The 12,556-nt window shown below is 46.7% G+C and overlaps 1 protein-coding gene across 3 annotated transcripts in view; it reads left to right on the top strand.

Moving 5' to 3' along the window:
• The first annotated feature begins 2,359 nt into the window (after window positions 1-2,359).
• Window positions 2,360-12,556, top strand: part of XYLT2 (xylosyltransferase 2) — a 36,304-nt gene continuing 26,107 nt past the window's right edge. For 2 of the 3 annotated variants that reach the window (XM_028716788.2, XM_028716787.2), the window contains exon 1: window positions 2,361-2,666. In XM_028716788.2, coding sequence (XP_028572621.2) covers window positions 2,526-2,666 — 141 coding nt within the window. In that variant the 5' untranslated portion in view covers window positions 2,361-2,525. Of the gene's footprint in view, window positions 2,667-12,556 lie in introns of all 3 variants that reach the window. The other variant, XM_028716789.2, reaches the window with a different exon arrangement.

Raw genomic sequence — 12,556 nt, 5'->3', positions numbered from 1 at the left:
TGTTCAGCAACTATTGTGCTATCACAACAGCTTAGAGACCAGTTTAGCCTGCTTCAGGTACAGGTATACTTTTGGATTTATCCTCAGGAAAAATGGGTGAAGGATAAAAAGGTTCAGAGAGGCTTCCAGATATAACTCTCCTTGATCAAGGATGGGGCAATTCTGCCTCAGCAAGGATTATTTAAATAAGCTCAAGGATAAACACAGTAAAATTGTTCACAAGAAAAGAGGAGGTGTCAGGGACATAAAACTAGAGCGCTTTAGGGATCCTGTAGCCCAGGGATAGTCAACATGGTGCCCTTCAGGTGTTGTGGAGTAATATCTCAGATCAGCTCCAGCCAGTACAGTCCATGGTCAGTCTTAAGACCTGGGAATCTAGAAATCCCTTCTTTCCTATCATGCCTTTACTTGGTAGCTTTATCACAGGGGCAGCCAATGTGGTGTCCTCTATAAATCATTGGACAACCATTTCCATCACTCCTGACCATTTGGACATGCTGGAGGGGGCTGAAGGGAAGTCAACAACATCACGTATTAGTGGTCTCTGCTTTATCAGAACCTGGTTTTCAGTCACAACTGAAGTACTGGTGTTTTAGGTCCCAAGGCCTAATAGTCTTTATATAACAAAAAGAAAATCTTGAACTTGACCTAGTAACAAATCAGAACTTGCCATCCCCCGCCCCAAGGCAGCAAAGAATCAAGATGACAGTAGAATGGTAATTGTTTACATGAAGGCCGCAATCTGAAGCAGACATAGAAACACTTCTATGAAGTGATTTTAATGGGTCTATTCTGACTTCACCAACCCATAGATCTTAATGAAGTGAAGTGCACCTAACTGTTGGATCGTGGCCCCAGTTTTAACATGAATAAAATGCATAGGGAGGAAATGAGCAGAAAGGAAGTATGTGGAGGTAACCTTCCAACAAACACCATTTGAGACTGGAAATTATGAAATTGTGTGTGTCTCAATCTAACCAACAGGGAATAAAACTGCTGGAAGAGGGTTGACAAACACACTTTGCAGCTTTGCAACATGGAAGTGGGCAATTGGAGAGGCATCCCAGCCCACTCCCGCCTGCAGTATCTCTCTGGGCTGGAGAAACATAGCAACTTTCCACTGGTCCTTTCCATAAGCAACACACCACTTTCATACCACATTGAAATGGCTGCACCAGACTGTCACCCCCTGTACATATATCAGGAAGCCTATTCAGTAGTAGGCCCAACCAACCCCAGCCTTTGGATGAAACTGAAAACCCGTTGAGTGACCAAAACACTGAATCAGTGTCTTATTTCCTGATACAGTGGTACCTCGGGTTATATACACTTCAGGTTACATACGCTTCAGGTTACAGGTTCCGCTAACCCAGAAATAGTGCTTCAGGATAAGAACAGAAATCGGGCTCCAGCGGCACAGCAGCAGCAGGAGGCCCCATTAGCTAAAGTGGTGCTTCAGGTTAAGAGCAGTTTCAGGTTAAGAACGAACCTCCAGAACGAATTAAGTACTTAACTTGAGGTACCACTGTATTCTCCTGGAATACAGGCCACCTGTTTCCACTGCTTTCCAACAACCTTCTATCCCAGGTATGGAGAATTGTGACCTGCCTTTGTTGTTCTCCCCATGGGCCATGCTTCCTGAGCTGATGGGAGTTGTGAGTCCCAACAACCTCTAGGAAGCTGAGGTAATTTAAATCTGCAATTCTATCTTTTGTATGTGACCTGCCCCCCCCCCCATTCGTCTTTCGGAAACCCCTTTGATGTGTTTTGCTTTGCTTTGCTTTGCTTTTTTCAAACAAGCAGTGTATAAATAAAAATAAATAAAGGGCCACACATTTCTCATCCGGGTCGTCGGTGTCGCTGAATGTTGTTTGAACTGCAGCCCCCCCCCGCCCCAATCCTCTTAGCACAGCCAGAATGTGAGCATTCTTCAATGTTGTGTGTGTTTGTGTTTTAAGCGAAAGTGCAAAGGGCTAGTTTGCTAAACGCTGTGCGCGGAGGCGAAGAGGAGCGTTGAAAACAGGCTCTCACTTCAAAGGCAAAAGAAAGAAAGATTCTACAACCTGAAAAAAGAGACAAGGCATGTCCTTTTTTGCAAACCAAGGAAATCTTTAATAAAAAAAATATTTAAACACACAAACGTAGGAACTGTGGGAGAGAGAGAGAAGGAATCCTTTCTTAAGCTGCTGCACTTGCAGCGTCCTCTGCAAGACAGGCGAGCGCCCCCAGGCGCCCCGCAGCAGCCACCCCTCTTTCCCGCCCCCGAGTTCTGCAGCGACGCCTTAAAAAGCTCCAGGGCGCTTGTGCAGCTTCTCGCTTCTCTCCCCGCCGGTGCGGGTGCTCGGCGCCTACCGCGCCGTGCGTGCTCGCTCCCGCGGTCTGCAGGGCTCTCTCGACTCCGCCGCCCTCTTTCTTTCTTTCCCTCCCTCCTCCCTCCTTCCTTCCTCCCTTCTCTCTGCCTCTCTCTGTCTCTTTCCTCCCCCCCCCCTCCTCCCTCCCTCTCCCTCTCCCTCGGCCGCCTTGGAATGAAGATGGTGGCCAGCGTCCGGGTGCAGAAGCTGGTCCGCCGCTACAAGCTGGCGATCGCCACGGCGCTGGCCATCCTGCTTATCCAGGGCCTGGTGGTGTGGAGCTTCAGCAACCTGGAGGAAGAGGACCAGGGAGAGGTAAAGGCACGGCAGGGCAGGGCAAGGGGCCGGCGCCTGCCTCCCGCGACGGCGGCGGAGGGCGAGCCAAAGGGGTCTGGGCAGAGCCCCCGGGGCCACGGAGAAGCCGGCGTCGGGCGGCCAGGGAGCGCCGAGGGCGGAGCGGTGCCCAGAGCCGGCCAGGGTGGCTTCTGCTCCGGGGATGGCGGGTCGGGTCAATCCGCCGCCCGAGGGCGCGCGAGGGATTTAAGGGTGGCGGTGATGGTGCTCTTTGGAACATCAGGGTGACACGGAAGGCATGCACAGAGAGAGAGATTTATGCCGAGATATATATATATGTAAAAAATTTTTTACATACATATATATATAAAATGTTGGTTTCGGGAGCAAGGCGAGTAGCCCCGGGCCCGTGGTTGGTACCTCGCCACGGACGGGTTGTGCTATGGGGGGCTACGTGAAACTACTACAAAGTGGCGGCAAGGTCGGGACAGCTGCGCGCGTTTGTGGCGCTGGGTAACTCGGGTGGGGTGCGACGGCAAGGCCTGCGTACAGGTAATGTTTCGATTTGAAACCTCTCTTAGGCAGAGAGGGTGCCTCGGGAGGTAGTGGGGTGATGCATCAGGGTTTTTTGGGTCAGCCCAGTTTGTGTGAACGTCTGCTCCGAAGTTTAGGGGCTGGGGGCAGCGGAGCTCACTTCCCCAAGTTAGTTGCTGCTTATCTCTGGAAGGCATGTTGCGAAGTTGCTGGAAGCTGATAGTGGGCATGAGGGGTGGCTGGGGACCTGCAGGTGTAAGGGGCGTTTGCTATGGAGACATACCGTATACTGTATGCCTTTAGTGTGCTCATTACTTGGTATTACTTGGTACAGTGGTACCTCGGGGTACATACGCTTCAGGTTACAGACTCCGCTAACCCAGAAATAATACCTCGGCTTAAGAACTTTGCTTCAGGATGAGAACAGAAATAGTTCTCCGGCGGCGCGGCAGCAGCGGGAGGCCCCATTAGCTAAAGTGGTGCTTCAGGATAAGAACAGTTTCTGGTTAATAACGGACCTCCGGAACGAATTAAGTACTTAACCCGAGGTACCACTGTATTGCAATTTAGACTTGACGGAGTATGGCATCTACTGGCCAGTTGACACATTTTGCTGGGGGAGGGGGGAGAACGTAGGAAGGACCCTCCTGGAATAGACCAAGTGTCCGTCAAGCCCAGCGCTTCCTATCAGAGACCATGCATCCGCTTTAAGCGGAGACTTTATGCCACCATTTGCCAATAAGCAGTGCCCACTCCACTGTATTTGGGAGGTGTAACACAGCAGAATACGGAGATGGTGGAATGAAAAATACCTGGGGAAGTTTGCAGGCTGCCGTATCTTACAGTATTGGCTTACATCGCTTTGAATCGCTCATTGAAGCAGATGCTACCACTCAGTGAGCGGTTTGTGTGTACTAGAGAATCACCATGTGAATTTGATTGTTTTCACCATGGGATGATAAAAGCAGTTTCAACTTCCAGTCTTCACTGTTTGAATGGGCTGAGCTGCTTCATGCAAAGCGACTCAGCACATGGTAACAGGCACTACATGGAGCTACTTAAGATCAACCCCTGCATAGCAGCTGTAGGATACTGACCTTTAGAAGTGGGGGTGGACAACTTAGTTCGCGCCAATAATTACTTTGGAAATGGGAGAGGCAGAAATTAGTTTTCTCTTGTCTGTACAAACCTAGAGGAATGGGGAGATGCCAGGCTTTGGCCGATAGCAAAACAAAAAGAGTGTGACACACCTATTTGTGCACGTGACCATGCTTTCAAAGCTTGAGTCAGTTTGGGTTTTTCCCTTCTCTGTCAAATCAGGTTTGAAATGTACCCAGCCTCTTACTTCTCTGCTTGGTTTTAATTTTTTTACCCTCTGATCTGGACACACATTGAACTGTTTCCAGAGTAGGTCTGCATTTCCTCCTCAAGTTTACTGAAGAAGTAAATTTGAATGTTACAGAAGTGACCACTTGGTTACGTATGAGGGAACTGAAACACCACAAAGCTCAACCATTCTGCGGTTCCTGTGGTGTCTGACTTAGCATAAAATCAGGGTGGAGGAGCATGATGCATTTTCATGTGGTCTTGTATTTGTTGTAGGATTCCAGTTTTCATCAGCCCCAACCAGCATGACCAGTGGTCAGGGATGATGGGAATGAGAATGGTCACAGTTTCCTCACCCCTGGTCTAATGCTTGAAAATACTTTTGAACACCTAAAGAAGTTGGATTGCTTCGGGCTAAGATAGTGAACCTTTTAGTTACTCATACAAATTTGCATTGTTTGAAGTGCTTTTTCTGACGTTCTTGATCATCTTTAGGGAGGCTTTTCAAAGTCCCACTGGAATTTTCAGCTCCCTAAGTCTGCTGGCGCAGAACATCTGCTTTGTATCTTGAGCTAGATTTGCTGCTTTTATGTAAGAAACAGCTTACTGTGGCAGACGTGGTCTGTCTGGATTAGATAGACTAGATCCCTCCTGTCTCTACCACACACATCTGGCATAGTGCATGCAATGGGAGATCTATTTTCACTCCCTGGTTTGGGAAATCGGATGTTATGGGCATCTTAATAATATGTTCTCTAAAAACAGAAAGGGAACGATCTTTTGAAACTCTCCACCCTTGTCCATTTATAGTCTGTAGTTGGCTGCCTGGTCTCCTGCTGTTTGCCTCCAATTCTGCGAAAAAGGGGGGGAAATATAATTGGCATTTTTGTACAGAGGATAGAGCATCCACCCAATGCATTGTGTGAGAACACGAGCCCATTAACAAGTTTAGCAAAGCTGAGTGCAGCATCCTTTCACATATGCGCATGCTGCTTCCTGGCTGATCGCAACTGGACAAGCCATAGTGCCGAGACATAAAGAAATGTCGGAATCCTTTCCACAAGAATCTCTGCCGTTACGATGTCTGCCTGATTCTGCAAGTACAGTAGAGCCTTGGTCTTCTACAGTGAGAGATCAGGTGTTGAATAAGGTAGACTCACACTATATGGCCACTGAAGTGTTACATTGAGGAGATGGGGATGGGTGGCCTTTGCTTGATCCTCTAGGCAGCAGTGTGAATTTGGGACCAGTTTACGTGTTCAAGAAGAATCACATAGTAGAGCTGTCTTGGGGCTGCCGCTTCAGAAGGGTAGCCAAGATGTTTTCTCCATGCCACGTTTTTCGTGGCTGGGGAGTTCTTGACATAGAGCTTTCGGTCACATCATGATCCCCACCTCCACCCCCCGGTCGCCAGCTGCATTCTGAAGTGGTACAAACCCAGTGATAAATTTGCAAGAAGATTTTATCAAATGACAACTTGTCAGCATTCATTTACTGCTGATTGTGTAAAATAGCCATAAAATGAATTCTACCCTGACATGTAACTTTAATCAATTACAAGCAAAATATTTGAATAGCCTATTGACAGCTTCTGCAAAATTAACTGTCCAATTGCCCCATAATAGGCAGTGCAGTCTTTTATGCAAGCCTGCACAGAAGCACGTCCTATCCACCCTGGTAAATGAGTATAGGATCACAGCCTGAATTAACTCTAAAACAACAACAACAATCTTTTAAAGCCCAGTTATGACACCTGGTTTAAGTTTATAATTCACTGGCCTTTTTCCTCCAAAGTGCCACTGACTTTATTATGAAGTTGTAGCAATGATGTGCTCTGATTTTAAATGCTGCAAAATCAGTCCCTCTCCTGAGACCTTTGATCTGGGGTTTCTTTTCATGATGTGTGAAGCACTGTTGCAGCCTGCAGCTCTATTTTGTCTTCCCAGGAGAGATGGTTAAATTTACCCACTGGACTGTCTAGCTTCTGCTTAAAGCAGCTTTCTTCTGGCTCTGCTTCTGTTTTTGGAAAGCTCCCCTTTGATCGCTCCTTCCTTTTTGCCTGCCTTCCTAACTTTTTGAGGTTCAGGTTATTTCGGAGCAAGCATTATCACAAGATGATAGGTTGCTGCTAAGTATATAGGGGGAGCGGCGAGACCCAAAAAATCCCTACTAAAGAATCAATTCAAAATCTGAGTAGGGTCAACTGGTCTTGACTGTGGGCCATGTTTTTCACGGAAAGAGATCTAGATGTTGAGCAATGGACATTGGGACAAGAAGCGGAGACTGTTCTTTTCAAAGAACAATTCTTTAAAGGATGTTTCTCTCTATATTATATAAAAACCCAGGCTTCAGCACGATGGGCTGAATTGAAAAGGAAGCATCTTTTGTCAGTGTTAAAAGGGTGACATTTTCTTACTTTCATCTTAGCAGTTCATAACAATAAAAATGTCTCTCTCCAAAGCATAGGTGAAGTACAGGTAGATGCAGCTATTTATTGTCAGGACTGAATATGTTGTTCTTCTTGTTGCCTGGGCATGGTTTTTTGTGCATGCTTTCGGGGATAAATAGAAACCTGTCTATTGTTTGGATGAAAGCTAAACAAAAATGTCCAAATGACCCAAGACTGCAGTCCCTGTGCACACAGAAGTCCCATTGTTGAAATAAGCGGAATGTATTTCAGGGGGGGACCCCATATATTGGATCAGGCTCCATTCCTCCTAAGCATAAAACAAGGCTTGAAAGTAAGCCCTCTCTGTGCAACACTCTTCAGTAAACATGGTTGTGATGTGGCTTGGGAGCATCAGGTACTTGAAGCATGTCCATATCATGTTGTTAGCCTCATCTAAAACATCTGCCTGGTGTTCAGGTTTAGAGAAATAAGAAGCATCTCCATGAATACTTTATGCTGATGTTATTTATATCAGAGGGCATTCTCAAAGGAAAGGGGCAGAATTCCGTATCAATATTGCATCCTGGCGCATACTTGGGCGAGGAAAAGAAAACATTCTGAAACAAAAAGAATGAATTGAAATGCTTTTTCTATCAGTCAAGATTCTTGGACTCTTATTTTGAAAGTATCTCAAAGCATCTATATTGGCTATAGGCATTTAGCTTAATGCTGAGCCTATCATGTACGCATCGTTGTACTCTGAATCGATTGATCTGGTGGCTGAACTAGCTGTTGACCCCTTTGAGTTTTAGCCCCTTCGCTACACATACATAAGACCCAGAGAACGAGCCCAGTATTTGTTGGCTACAGAAGAAGAAATGCAACTCCAAGTGCACCAATGCTGTAAAGGCAGATGGTTTGAACATCAATTCTCCTACAGTTGTGGGAGGTATATTTGTCTGTAAGCCTGGGGAGGCCACAGCTTCAGCACAAGAAAAAGGAAGGAGGAAAATAATGTGTATCTTCTTTAATTCTTTATTCTGGTAGCTAGATTGGGCAAGCCTTCATTCTTACGTAATGTGTGCCCCCGGCACAATAATTGAGGCATCTCATCTGGAGAAAGGAGGGGCTGCAGTTCTGTGGTGGAGAGTACATGCTTTGGACGCTTTGAAAGTCACAGGTTCCGTATTTCCAACTAAGAAGAATAGATAGCAGGTGATGGGGAATACCTTTCTCTGCCTGAGTCCCCTAGGGAGCTGCTGCTGGCAGAGTAGGCAATGCTGGGCTTAATGGACAAATCGTCTGGGCTGGTATATGTCAGCTTCGTATACAGTGGTACCTCAGGTTACAAACACCTCTGGTTACAAACACTTTGGGTTACAGACTTCTCTAACCCGGAAGTCGTACCTCAGGTTAAGAACTTTACCTCAGGATGACAACAGAAATCGCGCGCCGGCAGCAGTGGGAGGCCCCATTAGCTAAAGTGGTACCTCGGGTTAAGAACGGACCTCCAGAACGAATTAAGTTTGTAACCAGAGGTACCACTGTATTCACAGATCAGCAGGTGACAGACAAAAGAAAGTACTTTTAAACACAGAAGAACACGGTTAGCCTCTGGAACTCAGGGGCCACTTCACACATTTCACAATTTCTATGTGTGCAAAGCCACATTCATATGTGATTACAGCATATATGCATTGAGAAGCTGTAGCCTGTTACATGCATGTGTGATTATCATAAGTCGTGGGCTATACATTTTGTACATGGCGTGACGTGGCTCATACGATGCCAAAAAATAGGAGTGCTGGTAAAAATGGATGTAATTAGACCTAGAATAATCACTGTGCTGATGTCTGTTAGTCACAAAATAAGGAAGTCCAAAAACCACAGTCATGCTGAAAGTATGGAATCAAACACTTTGGTTGCATGCAGCAGCGCTAGGAGGCAAAATTCTGATCCCAAGCTTCAATTTGTAAGAGCTATGTGGCAGGGTTTTAGATGCCAGTAGCAAAGTGGTACAACATTTCCAGTTCCTAGTAGCCAGCATCAATTTTGAGCAGCTAGCTACCTATGATTTTCCCCAGCCCTGCAATAGGAAGGAAAACCCTCTGTTTACCATGACTTTCCTCCTTCTTGTGTACTCCCATTGCTAGGTCAGAGTGCTTATTCCTATTTCCTGAGCGCTAAAACCCTCCTAGGAGCTGTTGCACACAAGGGGCAAGAGAGGCCCCTTTATAAGAGGAAGAAGTGCTGCCAATTTTGCCATGGGGCTTGCAGGCCGCTTCAAGCAGCTTGATGAGCCTGGTCTGTAAGGTAAAAAGGTAAAGGACCCCTCAACAGTTAAGTCCAGTCAAAGGCAGCTCTGGGGTTGGGGTGCTCATCTCGCTTCAGGCTGAGGGAGCCGGCGTTTGTCCACAGACAGCTTTCTGGGTCATGTGGCCAACATGACTAAACCGCTTCTGAACAAAGTGATAGAAGCGAGAGTGAACCGAAACGCCGTTTACCTTCCTGCTGCAGCGGTACCTATTTATCAACTTGCACCGGTGTGCTTTCAAACTGCTAGGTCAGCAGGAGCTGGGACAGAGCAATGGGAGCTCATCCCATCATGTGGATTCGAATCGTTGGCCTTCCAATCGGAAAGCCCAAGAGCCTCAGTGGTTTAGACCACAGCACCACCCTTGTCCCTTGCCTGGTCTGTGCCGTAGGTTCACCATCCCAGCCCCTGCTCCAGAACCAACCTGGCTTATTTCCACCCCCCTTTACCTATCCCCAGTCTCTACTAATGTATTTCTGTTCTGGGTACCACTTGCATCTCTTATTTTCTTTCACAGGCTGCATTATTTTTTTAAAAATCCCAGTTTTGTGTTTTGTTTTGAAAAAATCATAGTGGATCTTAATCTCCTGCTGTTTTGGTTGTATTTGGGTATGTTCCACTTTTGCCCCCAAACCCATGAAGAGTATCTCTGGCTTTCTCCACTGTGTCTGGATGGGAGCTGTGGTCAAACAAACATCCAAAGAGTGCCATATTGGTTACAGCTTTGTTAGAAGGTAGCTGACGGATTAAGCCCTACGTGCATGTTTGGTACTCTGTAACAAACCTATTTTGATTTTGAGTGGTCAAATCCACAATAAAGTAATCCCAAAGACCTGTGAAAATTTGGGCTGTGACTTGCAGCGACGCAGGCAGTGTGGCAGAGTACCACCTGGATGCAGAAGATAGCCTGTTTTGTTTATCTCCTGGAAGTACGGGATGTCTTGAAAGCTCCCGTGATAATCTGTTGGTTTTACCAGCAAGCGCAAATGGTGGAGATGAAGCAACATGGCGACGAGAGTCTGGAAATATAAGAGCGCCTGTCCCGACGAACAGCGGGGAATCCATGCAAGCAGAGACTTTGCCAAAAAGTTCTGCCGAAGTGTTGAACAGAAGTTGGGAGTAATTTATTTTCTTTCCTCTGTGGGTCGAACAGAAGGGATTGCTCTGGCACCATGCAGCAATTAGGAGCCACTGAGTTCATTAACTGGCAGCTGAAGGAAGGAGAGGGACAGGAGGGATGCCTTCTCACCTGTCACAGGCTAGATTAAGAGCTCCTTCTGGGAGAGATGGATCTGCCAGCAACAGCCACCAGTTAGGAGGCCCGTTCTTAATGCTCAGCCGTGCACATTGCGGAAGGGGGGAGCAGCAGACAGGTGTTCTGGCAGCCTGTCTCGCCTTCCTTGTCTCGTCACTCTCTCTTTCTCTTCCAGGATGTGCGAGGTGGGGAAAACGTATTTGTCTCTAGGGGTGTCTTCATTTGGAAGTACGATGCAGTGGGCTTGACGGTGAGAGGGCAACGTACTGGAGAGGAGCAGAGACACTTGCCTCGGTGCTGCTGGGAGTTCAGCTCTCCGAGTAAACAAAACCCCTTTGCTCCAGAGAGGGCGGGCAGGCAGGGAGAAAATATCCTGGGCTACAGGCTCCTGAAGCATGTGTTCCTCCTTGCTTCCTCAGCCGAAGATGGAAGGCCAGCACCATCCTTTCCAAAAGGATGCAAGCATTTCCTTCCTCATGGAGGTGCCTGGATGCCCCTGGCAGGATGTTTGTATCTGAGTAGAGAGCAAAACTTCAGTTGTTTGCCAGCCTCCCTCCTCAGCTCTCACCTTCATAGTGGAGAAAACAGATTTATAAGTCCCTGAACAGATGGCTTTGCCTGGTGACTAATGAGCTGTTATCTCTGCCCGTTCTGGCCTCTCTCTCTCTCTCTAGGATGCATGCTTGAAGAGGAAACCAGGGGAAGTTGTGGTTTTTTTCCTTTTTCTAAAAGGACTTTGCTTGTGTTTAGTCTGTTCCAAACAAAAAACCAGAACTGCTGGTAAAAAAAGCATGGCAGAAGTTGACTGATTGGGTTGATTGCTAACCAGCAAGGCATATGTGGAAATCAGAAAAGCTAGTTAGTGTGAAAGCCCAGGTCCAGGTTGGTCAGCATCCTATTATTATAATTTCTTAATAGACCAACATTACTGCTTCTGCAGTACATTCATCTAGGGGTGATTCCAGAATTACAGTTGCTTTGGAGGTCCCCGGAAAGGTCAGACTTTCTGTAATAAGTAAAGGATGGAAATCTACTGGAAAGTGTGGAGTATTGCTTGGTTTGACACAATGTCAAAATGAAAATGAATTTCAATAGGGACAGATGTAATGTTCTGCACTTAGGAAGGAAGAATCAGCTGCACAAATATAGGATGGGGGATACCTGGCTTACTAGCAGCACGTGCGAAAAGGATCTAGGGGTCTTGGTGGACCACAAGCATAGCATGAGTCAACAGTGTGATGCAGCAGCAAAAAAGCAAAGCTAGTTCTATTCTAGGCTACACCAACAGAAGTATGGTGTCCAGATCAAGGGATGTAATAGTACCACTCAGTTTTGCCTTGGTCAGACCACACTTGAAATACTGTGTCCAGTTCTGGGCGCCACAATTTAAGAAGGATGTTGACAAGTTGGAACGTGTGCAGAGGAGGGCAACCAAGATGGTCAAGGGTCTGGAAACTAAGCCTTACGAGGAGTGCTTGAAGGAGCTGGATATGTTTAGCCTGGGAAAGAGGAGACTGAGAGGAGATAGGATAGCCTTCTTTCAATATCTTAAGGCCTGTCGCATGGAAGAGGGATGCCTTGTCACATGCTTGTTTTTTCCTGCTCTTGAGGGTAAGACTTGAGGCAATGGCTTCAAGGTAGAAGAAAGGAGATTCTGACTAATCATTCAAAAAAACTTTCTGACAGTAAGAGCTGTTCAGCAGTGGAAAGACTCTCACAAGAGGTGGTGGACGCTCCTTCCTGGGAGGTTTTTAAGCAGAGGTTGGATGGCCATCAGTCATTGATGCTTTAGCTGAGATTCCTGCATTGCAGAGGGTTGTACTAGATGCCCATTGGGTACCTTCTAACTCTCTCTCTCTATCTCTCTCTCTCTATATATAGAAGGAAATCAGGCTGAATTATCAATAAACATGTCACCCTAAATTGGTTTATTTTCTCCCAGCCTTTCATTCCCTGGTCTCCATTGGGGGGTGCATTTCAGGATCTGTGAGTTTTAAGACCACCCCAACCATCTGGTTATTGAGAGGGGTATTCCTTTAGGGGTCCCATTTCCTTGCCCTCCAATACAGATTGGCCACCTGCGGAACTAAGTA

Source organism: Podarcis muralis, chromosome 2, assembly GCF_964188315.1.
Source record: "Podarcis muralis chromosome 2, rPodMur119.hap1.1, whole genome shotgun sequence".
NCBI lineage: Eukaryota > Metazoa > Chordata > Lepidosauria > Squamata > Lacertidae > Podarcis > Podarcis muralis.
The sequence above is the reverse complement of the archived record's forward strand: the minus strand, read 5'-3'. Positions and strand labels throughout refer to the sequence as shown.